The sequence below is a fragment of the Pongo abelii genome, chromosome 12 (genome assembly GCF_028885655.2).
Source record: "Pongo abelii isolate AG06213 chromosome 12, NHGRI_mPonAbe1-v2.0_pri, whole genome shotgun sequence".
Lineage (NCBI taxonomy): Eukaryota > Metazoa > Chordata > Mammalia > Primates > Hominidae > Pongo > Pongo abelii.
The window spans coordinates 89,109,795-89,137,569 of record NC_071997.2 but is presented as its reverse complement, the minus strand read 5'-3'; the positions used below and the strand labels follow the sequence as shown (position 1 = coordinate 89,137,569).

At 39.9% G+C, this 27,775-nt stretch overlaps 1 protein-coding gene across 7 annotated transcripts in view; it reads right to left on the bottom strand.

Moving 5' to 3' along the window:
- The window catches only part of THADA (THADA armadillo repeat containing), a 361,316-nt gene that overhangs the window by 198,332 nt on the left and 135,209 nt on the right, over positions 1–27,775 (bottom strand). For all 7 annotated transcript variants that reach the window (XM_024242323.3, XM_024242322.3, XM_063713447.1 and 4 more), the window contains 2 exons: positions 5,387–5,476; positions 3,280–3,411 (listed from right to left, as the gene is read on the bottom strand). In XM_024242323.3, the coding sequence (XP_024098091.2) occupies positions 3,280–3,411; positions 5,387–5,476 (222 nt within the window). The remainder of the gene's footprint in view (positions 1–3,279; positions 3,412–5,386; positions 5,477–27,775) is intronic.

Genomic DNA, 27,775 nt, shown 5'->3' with positions numbered 1-27,775 from the left:
CCTAGGAAAACCAGAGACCTTTGTTCATGTGTTTATCTCCTGACCTTCTCTCCACTATTATCCTATGACCCTGCCATATCCCCTCTCCGAGAAACACCCAAGAATGATCAATAAATACTTCATAAATTAAAAAAAAATAATAAAAAAAAAGAGACACTACATCTATATCCAGAAGACAGCCTGTACTCAGATACATCAGCTGTGGATATAGGCTCCTCATCTCTCTCAGTTGCATACATTTCAGACCCTATAGGTCCATTCAGTGTAACTAAGTTACTGGCTACTCAAAAGGCAACCAAAAAACAAGGTTATTTTGGTGTAACAGAAAGAGTACATTCTAACACCCTTGACAAGCCCTGCACTCTTGGGTTCAAATTCTAGCTCTGTAACTCCCTTGCTCTCTGAACCTCAGTTTCCTCAACGGGCAAATGAGGGTGATAACACCTCTTCTCAGAGTCACTGTAAGCAAAATGCCCAGTTCACTACTAGGCAGAAAGACAGGGCTCAACAAAGGTTGGTCTACTTCCTACTGATTTCTCTGCTCAGAACACTTTCTTTCTTGTTTTCTGCATTCCTGGGTCAAAATCTACTTCTTAATAAATTCCTTAAACTGCCTAACCAATTTTAATAAGCTACTACTGTCTAGCTTGTTAAAACTGTGTGTGTGTATGTGTGTGTGTGTGTGTGTGTGTGATGGTATTAAGTTTAATATCCCAAGTTTAATTGTGCTACTCAAAATGTGATCTACAGACCAGCAGCACTGGCATTACCTGGAAGACCATTTGAAAGTTGGACTCTCAGGCCTCACCTCAGATTTACTGAAATCAGAATTTATATGATAGCCAAGTGATATGTTTACATCTTGAAGTTTTAGAAACACTGTTCTATAACACACATGGACACTCAATAAGTCAGAGCCTAGACTCTGTACTTAAGGAATCAATGGTGGTACTTCTGCTTACAGGGCATTTTGCTTACAGTGACTCTGAGAAGAGGTGTTATCACCCTCGTTTGCACGTTGAGGAAACTGAGGTTCAGAGAGCAAGCAAGGCAGTTACAGAGCTAGAATCTGAACCCAAGAGTGCAGGGCTTGTCAAGAGTGATAGATGTGCTCTTTCTGTTACACCAAAATAACCTTGTATTTTGGTTGGTGGCACTTCTGCTGTTGGTGATGTTCTATGAATCTACTTCATAGAGCACCTTACTTACTGGAAGAAAGCAACTACAAACCACAGCATTTTCTTTCACTGGAAGAACAGACTGATTGCAAACTTCTTACTTTGTATTTCTAGAGATTAACAAATGATGCCCTAAGTACACTGGCTTCAAAGCAATATTTAAATTTTCTATATTAATGCAATCTTTGTTTTATATAACAGATACTTTGAATATAATGAGTAGTATCAGCATTCTGATTATATGTAAACTAAGCAACATTTTGGAAAGGTACTTTCAATGTAGTAATTTATTATTTCTAGGATGCAATGAATAAGAGACTGAGTAGTAAAAAGCTTCCACAAATTCAATGTTCTTAAGACAGAGGACAGGTTCTAAAGCACATCTCTGTTTCTAATGTAAACTGCAATTCTGTGCACATGCCTTTCCTCCTTACATCAACTTTCTGAAAACATTTCTTAGTTCTTTCCAGTTATTCATGAAAGAACAGTTTTTAAGGCCCCTGAAAGTAAAATTTACCACCCAAATTCCTAAAATGAACCACCAAATGCCAGATGAAGGAGACTGGTAACTTTGTATATCAGGAAACAAAAACCAGTCTGCGTGAGTCATCTCTGTGATCAAAGATAACACAGCCACAGCCAGGGCTTGGGGCAAACAAATAGCTCCGCAAGCACATGCCAGAATCTCATGTTTAATGGTTTTCTCACATTAAAATGCATAAGTCAGCTCTGTGAAACAAGGAAGTGAAACCTAGGACACTACATACATAAGAAACACTCTCTTGAGTTTGGTTTCTTACCCTTCTGCTCCAAATCCACTTCAATTTTTGGTAGAAACACAAAAATGAAGGTACTATTTTGTCAAGAGCTAAGCAGAAAGGTAAGAGCTAACTAATATGACAGGCTTCTGAAAGGTTTCATGAGGAAATTTTAATACTTCTTGGAGGCCTACATATTTAGGCCTTTGATCCAAAAAAGTAATCAGAAGATGGCAAATGCCTGAAAAGATGTAACACAAGAAGTGGTAATAGGCTCTAAAAGAAGAAAACCCTGTTATATTATTCCATGAATACTCTATATTCATGGCTTTTTTCAGGTACTACAAACGTAAAAGAGAAGATGAGTGGGAATTCATGCCACATGGCATTACCATTTACATGCCACCCATTGTACCGCCTCGTAGACTCCTCCAGAGTGAAAAGTCAAATGTCCTGACGTCCTCTCGAACCCGTGGACAGAAGATACATACCAGAACCAAGCTTGCTCCGTGCTAGCCAGGCTCAACACAGGAATAACGCAAACATGGGGCTATGTTTTTCAAAAGGAGTATCTCCTATCAACACCATCCACCTGCCTTGGAGCAGACAGGGCTCAAAGAAAACATTACTTACACAGGTTCTAATGAGATCCTGTACCCACAATATAAGCACCTTACTCTGAAACACTGGGGGCAATGGCAGGAAAACCCAGGCCTCTGCTTTCACAAGACCTCTCCCAAAGTTGTGTGTGTGTGTGTGTGTATAAAATAGTTATATATATATACACACACACACACACACAATAGTTATATACAAAAGTTTTACATATTACATATAATAGTTATATATATAATAGTTTTTAATATATACAATAGGTTTACATACATAAAAAAATATATATAATATGGCCAGGTGCGGTGGCTCATGCCTGTAATCCCAGCACTTTGGGAGGCTGAGGTGGGCGGATCACAAGGTCAGGAGATCGAGACCATCCTGGCTAACACAGTGAAACCCCGTCTCTACTAAAAATACAAAAAATTATCTGGGCGTGGCGGCGGGCGCCTGTAGTCCCAGCTACTCCGGAGGGTGAGGCAGGAGAATGGCGTGAACCTGGGAGGTGGAGCTTGCAGTGAGCAGAGATCGCACCACTGCACTCCAACCTGGGCGACAGAGTGAGACTCCGTCTCAAAAAACAAACAAACAAAATATATATATATATATAAATAAAAATATATATAATATATGATATATATATAAAATAGTTTCTGAAATAAGAACAAGATAAAATATTCCCATAAAACTCCCACGCCCACCTAGACCATTTCTACACAGCATGACACTACCTCATAATGAAGGGAACAAAAGGTCCCATGCTGAGAGCAGAAGAAGTACCATCCATCGGGGAAGCGTAGAGTCTCTCCAACACCAAAAGTAAGAGAAACATGCTTGGATGACGATTTGGTTCTCCCATATCACTGAAACAACAATTATTACACATGAAAGATTTCACATTTAAGTAGTGAAGCACTCCTCCTTCAAACATTTTTCTCATGAAATAATTACGTATATGGCCTGGTGCGGTGACTCACGCCTGTAATCCCAGCACTTTGGGAGGCCGAGGCGGATGGATCACGTGAGGTCAGGAGTTCAAGACCAGCCTGGCCAATATGGTAAAACCTCATCTCTACTAATACAAAAAACTAGCCGGATGTGATGGCACACGCCTGTAATTCCAGCTACTCGGGAGGCTGAGGTGGGAGAATCACTTGAACCTAGGAGGCAGAGGTTGCAGTGAGCCAAGATCACGCCACTGCACTTCAGCCTGGGTGACAGAGTAAGACTCCATTTCAAAAAAAAATTACGTATATGAAGTGAGATTCCACGATCAAGGGGATAGTTTTCCTTTTTTCTTTTTTTTTTTTCTACGTTCACTTATCTCCCAAATGTGCATCATAAGAAAAAACTACTAGCAAAACAGGGAATTGGGCTTTTGTACAGGATCGTCTTCTCAAAGCTAATCATTTACATAATTAGAGTATGCTATTTTGATTAGAACTGTTCCTACAGTAGAGAGGTGCCTGTTCCAGAGTATGAAATGTGAAACTTTCAACATTCAAATGCATTTAAGAAAGCATGAACAGTCACTAAAGGCCAGAAAAGCACGTTAGCAGAAACTACTAATGTGAGCAAATGCATCATAACCAGAAGTAAAATTCATTACTATTATTTTCTAATTATAGACAATTAGTGTACATTCATACCAAGTGCAAAAATATAGGAAAAATACAAAAGACATGCTTTATGATGTCCATACTAAAAATTCCACTACCAGCTTTAGAATGTGTTTTTTTTTTTTTTGAGACGGAGTCTTTTTCTGTCACCCAAGCTGGAGTGCAGTGGCAAGATCTCGGCTCACTGCAACCTCTGCCTCCTGGGTTCAAGTGATTCTCCTGCCTCAGCCTCCCAAGTAAAGTAGCTGGGATCACAGGTGCACACCACCAGCCTGGCTAATATTTGTATTTTTAATAGAGACAGGGTTTCGCCATGTTGGCCAAGCTGGTCTTGAACTCCTGACCTCAGGTGATCCACCTGCCTTGGCCTCCTAAAGTGCTGGGATTACAGGCATGAGCCACCGCACCAGCCAGAAAGTGATTTTTAAGACAATGGTGAACTATAAGACTGGAAAGCCCTCGTAATGGCTTTCCTCTGTGTTTCCAAGAACACTGGCCATTTCTGCTCAGGTAGACCAGAACCATTTCTGAACACAAGTGATCATATTAGTCAGCTAATTGCTATAGTTTCACAATGGTAAGTTGCAACAAGCCAGTAATAAAAAATGACAGGTATGCATAAAGCAAACTCAATATGTAAACACAGATTTTTTTAAAAATAGGATGAAAATAATTCGTAACAGAAGAAATCACCATGTGATTCCTAGTTTCTGTACCACCGAAAATGGAATTAAGTTTGATAAAATTTAACATAAAATAGGATTTTTAAAATATAAAGACAGAATTTTACACAACTTTTCAGGTACAAATTTACTACAGAGAACCAAGCAACATGATATAATTACAAAAAAGCACTTTAATAAAAAAGCCAATTTTATGCAAGGAAGCAGTCTGACCGTGCACAGTGGCTCAAGCCTGTAATCCCCACACTTTGGGAGGCCCAGGTGGGCAGATTGCTTGAGCTCAGGAGTTTGAGATCAGCCTGGGAAACATGACGAAACCCCATCTCTACAAAAAATACAAAAATGGGCAAGGAGTGGTGGCCACCACTGTACTCCAGCTTGGGTGACAGGGAAAGACCCTGTCTCAAGGAAAAAATTTAAACAAATTTAAAAAAGGGAAGAATTTTATTAAAAACAGCTGCCTAGAGGGAAAATCTCAATTACTAAGGTAATTCACATCCTTGAGTTCATTTTGCCCCACCTAATTCTCTTCTTACCTGTCTACTGTATTGGCGACAGTTTCCAACTGTTTGAGAAGAAAAGGATAGAGTTCTGGGAAACGAGAGAAAAACTCTCTCCCTGTCATTCTGCGAAAGAAGGAGGAAAAAAGTTATTATCATTTATTTCCTTTGATCTGACAATAAAGCCTTTTTTTTAAAAAAAGGAAGATAAGTATGGTTATTTGTTTGGATATTTAATTAAATACAGTTACAAACAGAATCTACAGCATCTTAAGAATTTAACAATCAACATAAATGGTAATTTTGATTTCTGAAGTGCTCTCAATCCATGAACTTTTATCTCAAAATTTAAGATTATGCATGTTTACAAATATTTGATATTAAATTTTATCAGGGAAGAAATATGTAATCTGTGCCAATGCCAAGTTTCCACAACTGATTTGGACTATAAGTAGAGTCAACACCTGATTGACTGAGACTGACTCAGCTTCAGTGATAAGGACAGGTCTAGAACAAACTTTCCCAACCCTGGCACCAATGACAGTTTGGACCAAATAACTCTTTGTTTCAGGCGACTGTCCTACACATTGTGGGATGTTTAGCAGCCTCCGTGGCTTCTACCCACTAGATACCAGCAGCACAACACCTCTCCCCAAACAATCATGACAATGAAAATGTCTTTAGACATTGCCAAATATATTCTGTGGGACAAAATGGCCCCTGATTGACAACCACTGATTTGGAGTACGGTTATGAGAAGTACAGTCTTGGCATGTGAAGTTCTGGAAATCTAATCCTTGCTGAACTTTTAAGAATTATCTTTTTCAACTTTATAAAAACTTCTCTTGAACTATGAAAGTAGAATAGTTCCTCAGACGGCACCACTGACCAAAAAGCTCAAACTAAATATGGCATTTAGGAACATACTGTCTCCGCAACTATTAAAGAATTACTCCGAAGGGGTGACATAAATATTCCCTAACCTACCCATTTTTATCAGCTCTACATGTTAGGTTCCTATTAATTGAAATCCAGAATATCACATTTTTAAAAAACTGAAACGTTTTTACACACAGCAAAATGCTGTGATCAAGTGTACCATTCGACCCACAAATACATACACTCGTAATCCACACCCCTATCAAGACTCAGAAAATTTCCATCATCCCATAAAGATCCCCCATGCCCCTTCCCAGCAAACTCCCACCCCACAAAGGAACCTCTGATTTGATTTCTGTCATTACAGTTTGGTTTTGTCTATTCTAGAATTTCATATAAATGTAATATTTTTTTTGTTTGTTTTTTGAGACGGAGTCTCACTCTGTTGCCCAGGCTGGAGTGCAGTGGCGCGATCTCGGCTCACTGCAACCTCCGCCTCCTGGGTTCACGCCATTCTTCTGCCTCAGCCTCCCAAGTAGCTGGGACTACAGGCGCCCGCCAGCACGCCCGGATAATTTTTTGTACTTTTAGTAGAGACGGGGTTTCACCGTGTTAGCCAGGATGGTCTTGATCTCCTGACCTTGTGGTCCGCCCGCCTCAGCCTCCCAAAGTTCTGGGATTACAGGCATGAGCCACTGCGCCCAGCAATAATACATTTTTTTGTCTTGCTTTTTTCACTCAGCACAGAGTTTATGAAATTTATCCATGTTATTCAACATATCAATAGTCTGGTTCTTTTTCTGTTGAGTAGTATTCCATTATATGAATCTGTAAGTTTGTTTATTAATTTTCCTCTTGACAGGCATGAGTTCTTTACCTTTTTTTTTTTTTTACTATTATGAATAAAGCTGCTATAAAATTCTAATATAAGACTTTTTAAGGACACATTTTCATTTCTCCTGGATTAATATCTGAGAATAAAACTATAACATGTCTAACCATTTAGGAAACTGACAGTTTCCCGAAATAATTACACCATTTTACACTCCCAACAGTAAGGTAGATTTCTGATGGAGATTTCTACAGTCCTTTCAACATTTGCTGTTGTTTTGTTTTTCCTTCCTTTGTAGCCATCCTCGTGGGTATGCAATGGTGTATCTCCCATGATTTTGATTTGCATTTCCTTGACAACTAATGATGTTGAGCACTTTTCATGTGCTTTGGTCATTGTTATGACCCTTTGTGAAGTACCTCTTCGAGATTTTTGCCCATTTTTAATAGGTTGCTTTTCCTTGGTCATATATATGCATGGCATATACCTTCTTCTAGTCTGTGGCTTGCCAACTTATTTAATAATGTCTTTTGATGAGCAGAATTTTAAAATTTTTGACAAAGTCCACTATTTAATCAATTTTTTTCTTTTATGATTCATGCTTGCTATGCCTAAGAAATCTCTACCTACCTACCTAAGAAAGATATTGTATATCTTCCTCTAGAAGCTTTATGGTTTTAGCTTTTACATTGAGGTCTATGATCCATTTTAAATTAATTTTTGTGTATAGTGTGAGACAGAGGTCAGGGTTCTTTTTTTCCACATTAGTATTTCATATTTTTAATAAGGAGATTTTTTTTTGGAAAAAAAAAATGATATGCCTTAAAAGGAGATGTGCTGCTGGGTGTGGTGGCTCACACCTGTAATCCCAGCACTTTGGGAGGCCGAGCCGGGTGGATCATCTGAGGTCAGGAGTTCAAGACCAACCTGACCAACATGGAGAAACCGTCTCTACTAAAAATATACAAAATTAGCCAGACGTGGTGGTGCATGCCTGTAATCCCAGCTACTCTGGAGGCTGAGGCAGGAGAATCACTTGAACCTGGGAGGCAGAGGTTGCAGTGAGCCGAGATCGCGTCACTGCACTCCAGCCTGGGTGACAGAGTGAGACTCCATCTCAGAAAACAAACAAACAAAAAAAGGAGATGTGCTTTGCTCATAGATGAGAGGATTCCATATTATAAAGATGACATTCTCCCCAAATTGATTATAAATGCAACGCAATTCCAATAAAAACAGTAATTGTGTGTGTGTGTATGTGTGTGTGTGTGTGTGTCTGCAAGTGACCTGAGAAGTTCATTTTACTTCATTTTATTTATTTATTTATTTATTTATTGAGACAGAGCGTTGCTCTGTTGCCCAGGCTGGAGTGCAGTGGTGCAATTTCGGCTCACTGCAACCTTTGCCTCCTAGGTTCAAGCAATTCTCGTGCCTCAGCCTCCCAAGTAGCTGGGATTACAGGTGCGCACCACCACATCCGGCTAATTTTTCACATTTTTAGTAGAGATGAGGTTTCACTATGTTGGCCAGGCTGGTCTCGAACTCGTGACCTCAGGTGATTGGCCTGCCTCCGCCTCCCACAGTGCTGGGATTACAGGCATGAGCCACTGCGCTCGGCCCTGAGAAGTAGATTTTAAATTGTATATAGACACATCAAGGGCCAAGAGTAAGAGTAGCAAAGATAATCTTGAAGAACAAGGTTGGAGGACTCACCCAGATAGCTAAAAATACCATAAAACTCATGTAATTAGGACTGTGAGTACAAGTAAGCCAATAAAATAGGATAGAAAGCACAGGAGCAGACATATATTAATACACGTATAAAAACTTGATTTGTGTAAGAGCTAATACTGCAGATCACAGAGAAACGTAGTGTGGTAACTGATTATCCACACAGACAAAATTACAATTGGATCCCAAGCTCCCACTGATATGAGAAGGGTGCAGGGAAGTGCTGGGAGAAGAAGGGCAGGTTCCTGGTGAAGGAGGCTCTGCCTCCGGCCTGTGCCCACGGACCTAGGTGAAGACAGGCGCTCCTGCCTTCGCGTCCAGATGCTGCATTTCCCAAGACCACCCTGGCCCGCCATGCCCCCATCCTGTGCCTATAAAATCCCCCGAGACCCTAGCACGCAGGCACACAAGCGGCTGGACGTCAAGAGGAGCACATGGGCGGAGGAACACACAAGCGGCTGGATGGCAAGAGTACACCACCAGGCACCAGCAGGCCATCAACTGGCGAAACAATGCGGAGTTTGGCCAGTGCAGTCAGAAAAGAGAAAGGCCGCCGAGTGGCCCAAATCCAGGGGAAAACCATCTCCCTTCTGGTTCCCCCATCTGCTGAGAGCTACTTCCATTCAATAAAACCCTGGACTAATTCTCCAAGCCTACGTGTGATCAAATTCTTCCGGTATATCAAGGCAAGAACCCTGGGATACAGAAAGCCCTCTGTCCTTGCGACAAGGCAAGAGAGTCTAATTGAGCTGACTAACGCAAGCTGCCTATGGACAGCTAAACTGAAAGAACACCCTGTAACACACACCCACTGGGGCTTCAGCCGTAAACATTCACCCCTAGACACTGCTGTGGAGTGGGAGCCCCACAGCCTGCCTGTCTGTATGTTCCCCTACAGGTTTGAGCAGCGGGACGCTGAAGAAGTGAGCTACGATCCCATCACACACCTTGTGAGGGGGACTCACATACCCTGCAAGGGGGACAAGGGAACATTTCCTGTTTCACTACTATGTACACAAATTAAATTCCATTGACTTCAAGACTTTAAAACAGCATAAACAAATAGCCAGGGCCAGGCGCAGTGGCTCACGACTGTAATCCCAGCACTTTGGGAGGCCCAGGTGAGCGGATCACCTGAGGTCAGGAGTTCAAGACCAGCCTGACCAACATGGAAAAATCCCATCTCTACTAAAAGAAAAATACAAAATTAGCCAGGCGTGGTGGTGCACACCTGTAATCCCAGCTACTCAGGAGGCTGAGGCAGGAGAATCACTTGAATCTGGGAGGTGGAGGTTGCACCATTGAGCCAAGATTGCACCATTGCATTCCAACCTGGGCAACAACAGACTCCTGGAAGGAAGGGAGGAAGGAAGGGAGGGAGGGAGGGAAGGAGGGACCGAGGGAGGGCTGGGCAAGACGGCTCACGCCTGCAATCCCAGCACTTTGGGAGGCTGAGGCCAGCAAATTACTTGAGTTCAAGAGTTCGAGACCAGCCTGGCCAACATGGTGAAATCCTATCTGTACTAAAAATACAAAAATTAGTCAGTTGAGGTAGCATCTGCCTGTAATCCCAGCTACTTAGGAGGCTGATGCAAGAGAATCGCTTGAACCTGGGAGGCGGAGGTTACAGTGAGCTGAGATCGTGCAACTGTACTCCAGCCTTGGCAACAGAGTAAGACCTTGCCATCAAAAAAAAAAAAAAAAAGAAAGAAAAAAATGCATGAGGGTTTTTTTTTTTAAAACCTATTTTGAAAATTTGGGATTCTGCCCTGAGCATTCCTGGCATAATGCTTCTTTCTTTCCCCTAATGACAAATCCAGGCAGCCTAGTTAGTACACCTTCCATGTGGCAGCCTGGCCAAAAGAGCCGTAGGAAATTCTAACTTAATTCTATTTAGCTACCTGGATTCTCTTAAAAGGATTAACCTGGCTCTAAATCATAAGATAATGACTACTTGCTTGAGTGCACAGCTTGTTGAGTCTTCCTAAGGTGGCCCATGAGTACATAAAGGGTCTCTGTAAAATTTATACAAATGCCTTGTTTCTCTTGTACCTGACTATTCTAGACAAAACGTCTGGTTGCAAGTAGAGAGCAACTGGAAAAAAGACAAAGTTATAAATATTGAAATGGGAGAACTGATTTTGAGGAAGTAGAGAGAATAACCTTGACACCTGGGAAGACACTATCTCAGACCTCGGGAGGTACAATGGGAGGAAGAACATTAATGGTGTCTGTTTTTTGAAATTGCCCCAAGAGCCTTCCTCACCAAGGAAAATGCTCTGCTCTTCCCCCAAACTGTCATGAGCACATTAAATTTAACCAACTGCTGGGTCTGTGAGCCTCCCTCAGATGACCTGAAGCACAATTTGATTGCTTTCCCCTTAACCTTACTGAGAAGCCTATCAGAAACTGTATGTTATGGCCTTGGCTCCAAGCACCTGTCAATATCTCTGAATGCCGTTCCTTTTTCTGTAGCCATAGCTCAATCATTGCAAGGGACAGCTGAATGCCACTCAGCTGTTGGTGTGGGCAAAACTGGATAGGTTGGAATGACTGCACTTAAGCAGTCCCTCCAAAACCAAGGACTAGAATACATTCTTTGGACTAAACTAGAAACTTTAAGATTTACCAGCTGATTGTTCAATGGAGGCACTATCAACATATGCTCCTCGACTGATGTAGGGAACTCCCCAAACTGTAAACAAATGCTTTCTTTACAGGAGTACTAGATGTGTCCTTAGGACTCTATTTCTTTTGTGAAAGCAGGCATTAACTCTCCACCCAACCAAACACGGTGATTTGCACCTTAGGGGTGGCTGTAAGCAAATTTCAAATGTTTAAGGAAATACCACCAGTAGGTCATATAGCTCTCAGATGTCTATGAAGATCTCCCCAAAATGGGGTTATGCTTGGTTATTCACAGAAGCTTCCCAGAGGTATAAGCAACTCATTATTTTTGCACACCCTGTGGTTGTTTAGTCCTGCTATAAGAGTCATTCAATTAAAAACATGGTACAAAATTTATCGACTGATTTTAACTGAGGTAATCACTGTTAGCACTTCAGCCCATAAAGCCACTCAGGTTTGCTTCAATTCACAGGGCAAGTCATAACAATATAAATGAAAAATTTTCTTAGACTTCCAATCTACAGGTTAAGATAAGATAAAGTCTGTACAATCACTAATACATTCTGCTGTACCTGGCTTAATGGCTTGGGCTAAATGGAAAGGTCAATACAAAAACTTCAAAAGACAGCCATTTGAGTTTCTACCATAGACCCTGTTGGTTTCTGGGATTTGTACAAGTGATTGGATCTGAGACGCTGGGAGGCATAGTTGATGTCAATACTGAAAGCTGAGCTCATCCTGCTGCTTGGTGTCCTACTGGTAGTAACCTTAATTAAATGTTGTATGAGACAAACTGATGGATTTGGTGCCAACTCATCACTTAGATTAATCGAAGGAGCCAACAGTATGATGTATTCATGGGAGAATTCACCAGAATTTTCACCAGAAATGGGAGACAGATGCTGTTGAGAGACAAGATGAGTTACTGCCACTGTGCCACTATTGCAAAGTGAAGCACTGACTGCCCTTTGTTCTGGACTTTCTGGACTCTATTCAAGGATGTTTATATAATGAACAGCATTGGAAGATATAGTGTCTCCCTCTGGATAATAAAGTTTTTAAATTAAAAATAAAAATACAGGCCACAAATGGGGAGAACATTTGTATACATGTATCTAAGAATTACATAATCAGTATCCAGAATATACAAAGAACTCAAGTGATCACTGAATAAAGGACAAATAATATAAAAATGGACACACCTATCAAAATGAAATTCACAGAAGATAAACATAAGTGGTCAAGAAACAGTAGAAAGGATGCTCAACTATACCAAGGGATGGCCAGGCGCAGTGGCTCACGCCTGTAATCCCAGCACCTTGGAGGGCTGAGATGGGCGGATCATGAGGTCAGGAGATCGAGACCATCCTAGCTAACACGGTGAAACCCTGTCTCTACTAAAAATTAAAAAAAAATTAGCTGGGCATGGTGGCGGGCGCCTGTAGTCCTAGCTACTCGGGAGGCTGAGGCAGGAGAATGGCATGAACCCAGGAGGCAGAGCTTGCAGTGAGTCGAGATCGTGCCACTGCACTCCAGCCTGGGCAACAGAGTGAGACTCCGTCTCAAAAAAAAAAAAAACAACCCAAACTATGCCAAGAGACTATTTTACACCCTCAAATTGGCAAAGACTGGTAAGTCTGGTAATACCACGTATTGAATCTTTCAGATACTGTTGATGGAAATGAAAATTACTACAATTCTGAAAAATAATTTGGGATTTTCTTGAAAGTCAGAGATGTGTTTACCTAGTGACTCAAGAATGCTACTCCAAGGTAAATGGCCTAGATAAACTCTTGAAAACGGGCATCAAAAGGCTTGTACAAGCATATGCACAGCAGCCACATCTTCATCAACAAAACATGAGTAAACTGTAGTATAGTAGTCCCCATGTGTGTGAGCTTTAAAGAATAATACAATAAACACTTTGGATCTACCACCTAGCTAAAGAAGTGGAACATTACAGTAGTCCCCCCCTTATCTGAGGGGATACATTTCCATATCCCTAGTGGATGCCTGAAACCGTGGATAGCACTGAACAGTGTACATACTATGTTTTTTCCTGTACATACGTAGCTGTGATAAAGTTTACTTTATAAATTAGGCAAAGTAAGAGATTAACAACAATAATAATAAACTTGAACAATTATAACAATATATTGTAATAAAAGTTAAGTGAATATGGTCTCTCTCTATATATCTTATACTGTACTCATCCTACTTCTTGTGATGATGTGAGATTTTATCATGTGAGATAAACTGCCTATGTGATAAGATAAAGTGAAGTGAATGACGTAGCATTTAAAACTTATGAACTGTCTCTTTCTGGTTTTTCCACTTAATATTTTTGAACCGCTGGTGACCAGTAACTGAAATCACAGAAAGCAAAACCATAGATATCCTTATCCTTGGTTTCAGTTTCCCCTGGTCAAACATGGTTCGAAAATATTAAACGGAAAATTCCAGAACTAAACAATTCGTAAGTTTTAAACTGAGTGCCATTAGATATTTAGATCTATAGAGAGATTTTGAGAGAGAGAGAGGGAGAGAGAGAGAGAAAGATCACACTCGCTTAACTTTTATTATAGTATATTATTATAATTGCTCTATTTCATTATTAGTTACTGTTGGTAATCTCTTACTGTGCCTAATTTATAAATTATGAGTAGGGTGATGAAATCTCATGCTGTCCCACTCCATTCTGCCCAGGATGTGAATCAGCTCTCTATCCAGCTATCCATGTTGTATATGCCACCAGCCATTAGTCATTTAGTAGCCAACTCTTATCAGATCAACTGTCCTGGTGTCACAGGGCTTATGTTCAAGGAACTTTTATTTTACTTAATAATGGCCCCAAAGCACAAGAGTAGTGATGCTGGCATATTGTTATAGTTGTTCTATTTTATTATTAGTTATTGTTGTTAATCTCTAATTGCACCTAATATATAAACTTCATCACAGCTATGAGTGCATAGGAAAAAATATAGTGTATATATGGTTCAGCAGTATCTATGGTTTGAGGCATCCACTGGGGGTCTTGAAAAGCATCCCCCACAGATAAGGGGAGACTACTGTAATGTTCTATTTCTTAAACTAGGTGTTAGATCCAAGGTGTTTATTGCATTGTTATTCTTTAAACCTTATACATATTTTATACATATTCTTTTACCTATTTCATAAAATCAAAAGTCTTTTAAAAAAAGAAATCCTTACTCCCTTCCAAATTACAGACCCATTAAATATTTATTGAATATTTCATCCAAAATATGTTCATTTCCTTTTTTATTTATTAGATATTTTAATGGAAAAAGTAAAAATGCAAATGTTAAAAAATACACACTAGACTCCCCACAGTGCCCTTCCTCATACGGAACTGTGTAATAGCATTTCAGCTTTCCTATTTTAAAAAATTCAATGCATACAGGTACATACTTTTAGTTTGTAGTTTTTTTCTTACAAATAATCATATTATATACACTTTTCTGCACCTTGAGTTTTTTTTCGCCTAATCTGCAAAATTATTCCATGTCAGGCACACTGATCTATTTTCTTCCATTTAATGGCTACAGAGTAATCTATTGTATGATTGACTGTAATTTACTTAATCCCTAATGACAAGCCTTTTGGTTATTGCTAGTCTCTTGCAGCTACAAATGATTACATGTACATTTCCTTGTTAATAAATTACAAACTTGGGTTTTACAGGATCACTGTTTTACACAGGGAGAAAGCAAAATCATTCCACTACAGGCCATTGTTATATTATTGACCACCTCAGAGCAAAACTGGTCAAGAACATCAATTTCCACTGTTAATGTCCTTTCCTTGGCTTTGATTCTGTGAAGAGGAGCCACTTAAAGGTAAATCTTTGAGTTTAGTATTGGGATCACTGAGTATATTTGCTCATTCAGAATCTCTCACTATACAAACAGAAAGGCAATGGATATGTCTTCCTGAGGAATCAGTTATTAATTTCCAGAGAAATAAGTGGTCTGCTATCTCTTGGTTGAGTAAGAAACACACGTATTCTCACTTATGCACACCACATGATTCCATCACTATGATCTAGAAACTGCCTGATAGATAACTGGTTCTGCTGACCATAATACCACTCTGAGAAAAGGGCAGTAGAGCTACTATTCTAGGATTAAAGTCATTATTTTAATTGAATTAAGATAATTGTCCCAAACAGCAAGTTACATCATGCAGTTACCTTAGCAAATATTTACCAACTAGTCTATTTTGGAAGGTGTATAAAGAAGGTACTTACTGAAAATTAAACTTCAGTGAACGTTTTAACTAATTGTTTTGTTTTTAAGAGCATAGTAGGTTTTTGACTACATCTTTTCAAAAGTATACTGTTAAAATTATTGTGGCCATGCTTGATGGTGCGGACTTTGAAGTATCAACTATGCATTTGTCAGGGTTTAAAAACACCAAATTATTTTCTACAGAAAGTTTCAACATTGTTCAAGCCCTCTGAGCATACAGGAGGTGTCCTTCTAACATTCTTAGGTTCCTCAACACAGAAATGTCGACCCTATTTCTGGTTTAGTTCAGCTAAAAGGCCAGAGTTCTAATTTACTACAAACACAAGAGCTGAGCTCCATGTACTCGCCAGGGAGCATCATCTCAACTCTGCATTAGCCAAAAGCTAGTAAAGACTTGGTTAAATATTTACATAGTATGTCTGAAGGATATGCAACATTAACAATTCTTGTGTATTATAAAACAGACTCTCAAGAGGTAGAGGGTAGGAGAACCAGAATTATCTAAGGGGCTTATTCAAACTTCACTCGCTTCTGATTCTCAACTACACCAAAAGGTCTACTGTAGACTCTAAAGCATCTTGAATCCAGAAATTAAGCTGATATCAACACCAGCCTTCAACTAACCATGACCATATTAGTTTTCATGGTTGTACTGAGTGAAGAATCACCATTTATAATAGTGCCTCCATATAAAAGAATTTCATAGGTTTTGGACTGCCCATGTAAGGTCTGTAATCTAGCCTTACTTTAAAAGGCCAAGATCATAGGACCATTTTAGGTCATATTTGAATCTCCCTGCTCTGAATCCTAGAATATGTGAGTCTTCTCTCTCACTTGCTACTTAATCAAAACTGTAATGTGATCGTATTTTTTTTCACAAAAGTAGCAAATATTTTTTTAAAGTACCGACATGCTTCATGTTGGGCGCAATCCTATGGGAGATACTAAGAGTAAAAGAGAGTCAGTGCTCTTGGAGCTTAAAACCTGGTTAAGACAGGTATTCACATATGATATAACTAATAGCATAAGGCAAACCATTTTAATAGTCAAGTATATGATGTTTACAATAAGAGTTTGGAGTTGGAAAATATATCATTTGGGTTGGAGACATCATTATGGATAGTTTTGTGGGGAAAATGGAAACCAAGGCTGGCTGCAGTGGCTCAAACCTGTAATCCCAGCACTTTGGGAGGCCGAGGTGGGCGGATCCCTTGAGGTCAGGAGTTTGAGACCAGTCTGGCCAACATGGTGAAACCCTGTCTCTACTAAAAATACAAAATTTAGCTGGGCGTGGTGGTGCGTGCCTGTAATCCCAGCTACTCCAGAAGCTGAGGCAGGAGAATCGCTTGAACCCAGGAGGCGGAGGTTGCAGTGAACCAAGATCGCACCACTGCACTCCAGCCTGGGTGAGCGACAGAGGGAGACTCGGAGTTTCAAAGACAGAAAAAAGAAAATGGAAACCAAAATGAGCCTTGAAAAATTAGTAAGACTGAATTAAAAAGGAGAGAAGACAGCATGGAAGGGAAAAGTAGTTAAGCTGACTGGATGACAAGAGGACTTCACGACGAAAGAAGGTAGAAAAATTTTTTTTCTGGCATAAACTTTTTTTAGAAATTTGAATGCCAAGCTAAGCAGCTTTGCTGTCTTATGGGCTTTGACAGTTTCTGAACAGAAGAGATATGTTACAAGAGCAGATGGACCAGGCTAGAGAGTAGAAACATGGTGACCCCATGCACCTTCACTAAATGTGTCCCTTATCACCTCAACCACAGCATAGATTTCTGTAGGTTAAGGACCATGTCTTCTAGTTCCATCAACATTCTATGCTCTCTCTACCCTCTAGATTGTGGCAAATATTGTACCTTCTGCCAGGAACACCTCCACTCTCCGCCTCTGCTGCCCACCGCACCCCTCCTGTCAGACTAACTCCAAATAATCTTTCAACTTTGGGCTTAGGCAGACTTCTTCCAGGACACATTCCCTGATATCTCAAGTCTAGCTTAGGTACCTGTCCTCAGTTGTACACTACACCCTGTGCTTTCCCTAACACAGGCAGCATGTCATACATGAAACTTCCTGTTTTCTTGCTTATTTTGCCCACTAGATTATACACTCTGCACAAGAAGAAACCATAGCTGACTTCATTTTCTCCACAATATTTAAGATACTGAGTATAATGCCCAGTTTACAGCTGGTGCCTACTAAACAGTTGCCGAGTGAGTGAAGCGAAACACAAGGACAGTCCTTAAGACAGGCAAGGAGAAAAGGAATTATGACCAAGATAGTAACACATTAATAATTTCACAAAACGCATCATCAGGTATAAATGTAGTGGCATTCAGAATCATCATTTGAGTTAATAAAATGAGGATCCTGACAGAGCTTGAAATGTTCTTAAACACAAATAAATAAAACTTATCTCACTGGTTTACAAACAGTTCAATTCTAGTTCACCCAAACAAGCAAACAGGCTAATAAGTTACCACTGCAGATATAGTGAGCCCTGAGGGTAAATTCTCCAGTGACAGGCATTTCAAACGTTTATCTATGTGATCAAAAACCAGCCTGGAAAACAATAAAAGTGATAGCCAAAAAGGAAAAACTGAAGCTCTGTTAAGTTCAAGCTCCTAGGAAGAAAAAAGGAGACCACTAAATATTGTGAATGGGATAAAACAGACATAAGTGAAAACAAACAAATCAGGATAAAGAGTGAGAATGAAGCAGCTTTAAATTCAGAACTGTCAGACTATGCAAAAGGTGAGTTATTCCCTCTCCCACCAGGTAAGGATATGCAGGCACAACTGATGAGAGGCCCTTGGGGAAACACAGAAGCTACTTGCAGATCTCTACTTGCCTAGCACAAAGCATAAGGTGCAGGGAGCAAGAGTGGCGGTAACCTCCACCAACAAGGCAACCCTTGGCATGATCCATTCATCGCTAGACTCCACAGACCCCAGCCAGGGCCTGGACAAAACAGGTCAGCAACAGAGGTTTACTGAATCAAGGAAAACACCTGCCAGGCACCATTTTGTTTTATTTTAAAAGCTTTAGAAATATTATTCTAGCACTATATGTTTATTGAGGAAAAAAACAGATAAAGAATACCGCAAAGAGAAATCTAAAAATCACCATGAACTTACCAACCAAATTTAGCCACCAGTTTTATGTTTTGATGTAGGTCCATCTACACCTCTCTCCTCATATAGTGTCCTATAATCGGCTTACTGCACTTACTAGCATATCAAGAACGGTTCCATGTCAATCTGAAGCCATTTTAACATAGTAGTCTCTGTGTGTTACACTCTCTGTGCCTCTCCTGTGTGTGAACATTTGTCTGGCCATACATTCCTCCGGGGCACTAACCTTGACACCAAGAACAACTTACTCCCATCTGGGTTAAGCCATAGGTGGAACGCTGCTACTCCAGCTATGTCAATTTGTCTGCATATTCCACATCTAATCTTGGTAATGCCAAGGGTCTAGTTCTTGAGTTTTTAGAGCATCTGAGCTTTGGCCATTTTGGTAGGCTTTTAATCCAACCTGCCATCTAACAGCCTAGAAAAAATTTAAACCAAGCTCCAATTTCTCATAGAAACCCTGTCTTCAAGATCTGCCACACATATGAAAAGTTGCAATGCCAGAAGCACATGCTTCTGAACAAAAAGTATACCAATGAAAACTATTGTGCAGTGAAAAAAGGCATTTGGTGAAATGGGTTGAAAAAAAGGTTGGGGGGAGGTATCCACACACACCCATTTCTTACACACACATCCCATATCATTCTCAATCATCTCAGGAATAGGGATCAACAGAGTAATGTACAGAGGTATAGAAAGAAAAGCTAGCGAAGGCAAGCAAAGCCACCACGTAGAGTAAGGAACTGCATAGGAGACAGCAGTAAAGGTGTGGGTTGTGTCCAGTTTTTAAAAACAGGACTTATTCACAGGCCATGAAGCAAACACCATAAATCTGGTCACTGGATGAAAACAAATGCTGAAGGCCAAAGCCTGGGGGTTTTCAGTTGGTATTTCAATTGGGAACCCAATAAACTATTAAAACGGAGCTATTCCCTAGATTCTGGCCTATAAAACCACCCTACAAGAGAGAAATCATCTAACGGCCTGTGTCTCCTCACCACAGTGATTGCTGATAAAAACAGCAAGCTCATCTTAAGAAAAATAATCCCCCTGCCCCCTGCAAAGGAAACAAACCTACAAAGAAGACAAAGCATGCATATGCGTTTCAAAGGATATGATCAAATGCAAACTAATAAAACAGAAACAACTAATAAAAAGAAATCTCAGTTTGAAATCCCATCAGGAAGCCCATCTCTGATTCTGTTCTTGGAATCCTCTCCCTACCTCAGACTGGGCTGACACAAGCTTTTCTCCCTAGAGTAGTTAACAAAAGAATGAGTGATCAGAAAGAGATGTCAGGAGTCCCGTGGTCAGAATCTCACACTCAGGAAGTCTGTGTATTCATAGCGATGGATCTACCAGGAAGCCCTTTCAGGCAAACCATGTTTGAAGGAAAGCATCCTCCTCAGGGCCTCTGTTTTGAGCACACTGACTGATCAGGGCTCCGACCAGTATCCTTGTTTCCCTGCCAATCCTCTGTAGGTAGCCATGGGATTTTTGGACTTTTTCTGTTTTTTGTTTTTTTGAGACAGAGTCTTGCTCTGTCACCCAGGCTAAGAGTGCAGTAGCACAGTCAGAGCTCACTGCAGCCTCAAACTCCTGGGTTCAAGTGATCCTCTTGCCTCAGCCTCCCAAGTAGCTGAGACTACAGGCACATGTTGCCATGCCTGGCTAATTACGTGTTGTTTTTCCAATCCTTCCCTTTCAGAACTTGCTTTCAAGGTGGAGAATTCCCAAATCACTAAACTGCCTATTACAATACTATCCTGAGAGAGGGAAGTGAAAGGTCTTGGTCCTGGAAGAGCCCTGCCATGCCCCCTGTGAAGTCACTGGCCCAAAGGTGGGCCAGGAAACACATTTCCACGCCTTTACACAGCAAGTTGGTGAGTAAATGTCAATCTCTTGAATTATTCATGTGTGCAAGGTCCCATTTGGGCAGCTTACATGGATATTTCTTAACTAGGAATTATTTTTTAGAAAATGTTTCTAAAAAATCATTTCTAAAATCTCAGAATCAATTAATTGTTATAGTTTAATTCAATAATCATTTACTAAACAGTTTGTGATAGACTTTTTCCAAAGATGGTCAACAAACTTCTATCGTTCCTTATATGTAAATGCCTCCTTCCTTCGAAGAGGTGGGTCTATTTCCCCTTTCCTTGACTCTAGGATGCCTTATGACTTGCTTTGATCAGCAGAAGGCAGCAGAAGGGACACTGTGCTAGTTCTGACTTAAGCTTTACAAAGCATGGCAGCTTCTGGGTTCACCCTCTTGAAGTCCTGACTACCCTGCTAGAGAGAGGCCACTTTGGCCCCCAGTCATTTATGCTTCTACTTCCAGCCCCAGAAATGTGAGCGTGAAGCCATGTTGGTTCTATCAGCCCCAGCTGAGGTCTCAGATGAAAGCAGCCACCTGAGTGATCCCATATGACAACACATGGTGAAGAAGGACTGCCCAGCTAAACACGGCTGACACACAGAATTGTGAGAAATGATAAATTGTTAAGTCATTAAATTTTGGGGTTGTTTGTCATGCAGCAATACGTAATTGAAACACAGTTATAATACTGAAGGCACTGAGTTAGACTCTGTGGAAAAGGTAATACTAAATAGAAGAGATGCTGATAACAAGGAGCACACGATTTACCTTTACTATATTGATTTTCTCACAGTTCTAGAGGTCAGAAGTCTGAAATCAGTATCAAGGGTATCAAAATCAACGTGTCAGCAAGGTACCTCTAGAGACTCTACAGCAGAATCCCATCTTGATCTCTTCCACCTGCTGGTGGCTGTCAGTATTTCTTGGCTTATAGCTGCGTATTAGTCCGTTTTCATGCTGCTATAAAGAAATACCCGAGACCGAATAATTTGTAAAGAAAAGAGGTTTAATTGACTCACAGTTCTGCATGGCTGGGGAGGCCTCAGGAAATTTACAATCATGGTGGAAGACATCTCTTCACAGGGCAGCAGGAGAGAGAACAAGAGCCAAGCAAAGGGAGAAAAGCCCCTTATAAAACCATCACCCCCATGATTCAATTACCTCCCACCAGTTCCCTCCTACGATGCATGGGGATTAAGGGAACTACAATTCAAGATGAGATTTGGATGGGGTCACAGCCAAATCATATCAAGCCAAACCATATCAAACCATATCTATATTACTCCAATCTCTATCACTGTGGTCATACTCTTTTCTTCTGTCTCCCAAATCTCCCTCTGCCTCCTTTGTATAGGCAATTTCATTAGGGCCCACCCAGCTAAGCCAAGATAATCATCACCCCTACTCAAGATTCTTAATCACATCTACAAAGATCCTCTTTTCCTTACAAGGTAGCATTTATAGATTCCAGGAATTACGATCTGAGATCTTTGAAGGGCCATTAATCTGCCTGTCACAAATGCTAAAACACAAGAATTAAGGCACTGCAAAAACTGATTATAGGAATTGGCGTTATTCCTGTCATATCCAAGCAAATCAGACAGAGTCAAGGAACCCGGGGAAAAAGCACTCAGGACACAAAGTGCCAGCTCCAGGAACTGTCTCACAAGCCCAGCTGCTGAAATAGCCTCCCATAGCCTTAAGACTAGTTTTACCTAGTAGCTGCTGAAACAACCTGTAATTTAATGAACTTTGTTTCAAAACATTTTATGTAATATTTCCCTTTCCCAATAAAATCCCAATATTTCCTTTGTTCTTTGGACATACCAAAAACCACTCTGGTCTTTGCATATGTCCCAGTTTACAATTCTGTTTTTATATATATTCCTAAATAAAACTTTCTGCTTAGAGATTTGTCTCTATGTTATCCGATTTTTGACGGCACTAAGGGGGAAAGAATAAACATAACTAGTTTTTTCCAAGGCAATTGTTTTTCCAAATCTTTAAAGCAATGGATTACTTATTTCAAATATAATGCCAATTTTTATTAATAAAGCATCGAAACAAAACAAAACCAGAGAAAGAATTCTCGAAAGATGACTAAGTAGGAAGCACCAGGAACCTGTGCTCTCACGAAGGCAACAACTGCACTGGCAGAATGGGTCTAGTGTAACTATTTTGAAATTCTGTAGTCTGTCTTAAGGATTGGACAGTAAATTGCAGTCAATTTTGGTCAGTTTCAGCTACTAGCACCGTAGCAGCTAACCAATCCCTAGCCTCATGGCGGGCAACTATGCACATGCTCCAGGATCAGCTTACTAAGCCTGTGGGATGAGGATCCCGTCCTCCAAAAATCTGGGGATCTGTGCTTAGATCAATGGTTGCTGTTCTGATCTTGGAGATACAAACACATAGGCAGGCAGCCATTGTTGCAACCCTCTTAGCACAGTTACAAACCCCTCCCCTCAGGCTGAAGCAACTTGCAAGGAATTTAAAGGGCAATTCACTTTTTTTCCTTTCTTTTTTTTTTTTTTGCTTTTATTTTCTTCTTCATTTTTCTCTTTTCCCACTTTCAGAAGCCAGATATTTAAAGTCTAGGACATTCAAAAGTAACCACATATCAGGGGAATGCAGAAGGTTACCACACACACCCAATGAAAGGTGCAGGCTCAAAAAAGACCTGAGAAAAGCTTACACATTAGGCAGACCCCTGACACAGACAGAGCCTACCACAATCAAACAACAAAAGTAAAAACAGAAATCAGCAAACCCTGAGAAAGACGGAGAATCTGATTTCCAGAGTTACTACACTATTAGATTCAAACATCCTGTTTCCAACAACAACAAAACAAACAAACAAAACGCTGCTAGGCATACAAAGAAACAGGGAAAGATAGCCAATTCAAAGGACGGGGGGCGGGGGGGAACTGGCCCTGAGACTCGATGGTAGAGACAAAGGCTTTAAAACAAGTGTCTTGAAGCTGTTCAAAAAACTAAAAGAAGACATGGAGAAAGTCAAGAAAATGATATATGAACAAAATGAAAATATTAATAAAGAGAAAGAAACCTAAAAAGAAACATAAAAATACCTACCGCTAAAATGTACAAGAACTGAAGTAAAAAATTCATTAGAGGGATTCAAAGGCAGATTTGAGTAGGTAAAGGAAATAATCAATGAACCTGAAGACAGGACAACGGAAATCATTGAGTCTGAGGAACAAAAAAAAGATTAAAGAAATGTGAATAAGTCCAAGGGACCTGTGGAACACCATCAGGTGAACAAACATTATGGGAGTTCTAGAAGGAGAAGAGAGAGAGAGAAAGAGGTAAAGAGATTCTCTAAAGAAATAACGACCAAAACTTCCCAAGTTTGATGAAAGACAGGAATATAAACATCCAAGAAGCTCAATAAACTCCAGATAGGATGAACTAAAAAAGACCCACACACATTAAAATCAAACTGTCAAAAGACAAAGACAAAGAGATAAGCTTGAAAGCAGAAAGAAAAGCCCGGGCAACATGGTGAGACCCCATCTCTACAAAAAATTTTTAAAATTAGCCAGTCATGGTGGTGTGCTCCTGTGTTCCCAGCTACTTGGGAAGCTGAGGTGGGAGAATCACTTGAACCCAGGAGGTAAAAGCTGCAGTGAGCTGTGATTGCACCACTGCACTCCAAGCTGGGTGGCAGGGCAAGACCCCATCTTAAAAAAGAAAAAGTAACTTGTTACATGCAAAGGGTCCTGAATAAGATTATCAGCCAATTTCTTATAAACTTTGGAGGCTAGAAGACAGTGGGCTGATATATTCAAAGTGCTGAAAGAAACAAACAAAAAAACCTGTTAACCAAGAATCCAATACCTGGCAAACTGTCCTCCAACTGTGAGGGAGAAAATAAGACATTCCCAGATAAATAAAAACTAAGTGAGTTCAGTACCACTAGACCTGCCCTGCAAGAAATATAAAAAGAGTCCTGAAAGCCAAAATAAAAGGACACTGGACAGGAACTTGAAGTCACATGAAAAATAAAGATCTCAGTAAAGGGAAATACATGGGGAGTTATAAAAGCTAGTATCATTGTAACTCTGGTTTATAACTCCACTTTTTTTAATCTACAAAAATTTAAGAGACTAGCATATTTTAAAAAACTATTATTAGATTAAAAGCCAATATTATTATAACTTCATACTTTGTTTTCTACATAAATTAAGAGATTTATGCACAAAAATAAAACAACTATTAATGTTTTGGACACAGCTGTATAAAGATATAAATCCGTGACATCAGTAACTGAAAGGGGGTAGAGACGAAGCCATATAGGAGCAGGGTTTTTGTATACTACTGAAGTTAAAGTGGTATAAATTCAAATTAGAATGTTACAACCTTAAAATATTAAATTGAAACCCATGGCAGCCACAAAGAAAATAGTTATAGAATATACACATACACAAAAAGGAAATGATGAGGAAATTAAAACATTTCACAGAAAAAATAAACATTAAAAAAAAGCTATAAGGCATATAGAAAACAAATAGCCAAATTACACAAGTAAGTCTCTCATTAGTAACTACTTTAAATGTAAAGGATTAAACTCACCAACCACAAGACAAGAGATTGGCAGAGTGGATAAAAAAAAAAAAAAAACATGATCCAACTATATGCTGTTTACAAGACACTTGGTTTAGCTCTAGGGACACAAATAGATTAAAAGTAAAATCATGGGAAAACATATTCCATATAAATAGTAACGGAAGACAGCAGGGGTGGCTATAAATAAGCCAGTCACAAAAGACAAACACTGTATGATTTCCTTTCTATGAGGTAGCTAGAATAGTCAAATTCATAGAGACAGAAAGTAGAATGGTGGTTACTGGGGCACTGGAGGAAAAGGGGAAAGAAGAGTTATTAAGGAGTATGAAGTTTCAGTTTTGCAAAATAAAAGGAATTCTGAACATAAATGGTGGTAATGGTTACACAAGAATATAAATATAGTTAATATCACTGAACCATATACTTAAAAATGGTTAAGACGGTAAATTTTATGTTATGTGTATTTTACCACAATAAAAAATATGCTATTAAATTAAAACAAAGAAACCAGAGCTGTTCTGGTTGAAGCAGGATTGAGGCAAGTGATCAACAGTTTGGCCTCTCTCTTATCCTTAGGCAAGCACAGATCCTGAAATGCCACCATGAGCTCTAGAGGCAAAGTTTAGAGTTTGATGGCTTTAGAAACTCTAAAGTGCAACTCTGAACAGCTATCCACACTCCTTATTTCCTCATTTCCTATTATCCCTATCTTTCCAACCTACAGAAGCACATTCCATCCATCACTGTCCATTATTCCCTACAATACCAATTTTACTTTTTCATAACATTAACAGTTACTGTTGTTTTACTGAAACATGTTTAAAGTCCATCTCCTCTCACTAGGATGTTAGCTCCCTGAGACTAAAGACTATCTAACTTCTGCTCTGATCTCAGCACCCAGAATGGTGTCTAGTACATAGGAGGCATTAGTAAATATTTGCTATCTTTTTGCTATTTTTCAGAACTTTCCACAAATCCTGCCCCTTCTTTTTCAGCCATAGGGGTTCCATGTTAATCAACCTGACTCTAAAGATATATACAAGATTACAGAAACTCTTCTTTGTTAATTCTAAAGAGCATCATATAACCTTAGTCAGGAATGCGTACATGCCAACAGTTCAAACAGTACTACATTTGTCTCATCTACTATACTATCAAGAAATCACAGGCTGGGTGCAGTGGCTCACGCCTGTAATCCCAGCACTTCAGGAGGCTGAGGCAGGTCAATTACCTGAGGTCACAGGTTCAAGACCAACCTGGCCAACATGGTGAAACCCTGTCTCTACTAAAAATACAAAAATTAGCCGGGCGTGATGGCGCATACCTGTAGTCCCAGCTACTCGGGAGGCTGAGGCAGGAGAACCACTTGAACCCAGGAGGTGGAGGTTGCAGTGAGCTGAGATAGCACCACTGCACTCCAGCCTTGGTGACAGAGTGAGAGTCCATCTCAAAAAGAAAGAAAGAAAAAAGAAATTGCCCAACAATTCCTCTTTCATTCATTAAAAATGAACGGACTAATTCAGCATAAGGTCCAATATTCTCAAATAATTTTTTTGTTTCTATTCTAACATTTTGTTCAGTTAACTCTTTTAACTAAGATTAATATTAATATGCCAACTCATATTGTTCAAGTGAGGGGGTGGTGCCAATAGTCCCATATTTCAAGGAACATAATAAAACTAGAAGTATTTTCAAACAACTCTACTCATTTCCTTTCACAGATGAGAAAACTGATACCCAAGGAAATGAAGTGAGTCTCCCAACATCAAAATACAGCTTGGAGGTAAATACAGAACTAGAATCCAATTCTCTTATTTCCCAATCTAGTCATTAGACATTCCAAGGTTTCTATTTTACAGGTAATCCAACTACTTCTGTGCCAGGCATCTTCTTAACAAGCAGAGGACACACTGTGACCCAGACAGGCCAGTTTTCAAAGGAGTTCATGTGTCCCCATGGTTTGGTTGTATGGCAGTCTCTCCACTGCTGTCAATCAGCCTGGTCAGGTTAGATTAAGGTTCCTCACCTGAGCTTCTACTCCGACACACTGAGCCAGGCCCACCCACTGAATTTATGGGGGTAGATGAATAGGCAAACTGCCAGCTAAACTGATCTTTTAAAATCTAATCATCTGCTGTTACAAAGCATTTTTGGAGATCACTGGACCACAGATAATTCCACCGGGTCCAATAAGTCTCCTGTCTCTCCCGTATTCAAATTAAGAGACTCTTACTAATATACTAGAATATCCCTTACTACCCTCCACCCACCCCCAAAAAACATCTAACTCCCGTGCAAATCAAACCAGAAAAGAGTGTGTGTATTTGTTCTTATTCAGGCTAAATGCTTCACTTTTCCCCAGTGAACCCACGCTTTTTGTAAGTCTGTGAACACTCAGGCCGAGACTTATTTACAAGAAAAATAAACAAACAAACAAAAAACCCAAGTAGTCACCAGGCAAATGTTACACTCCCAATTAAGACA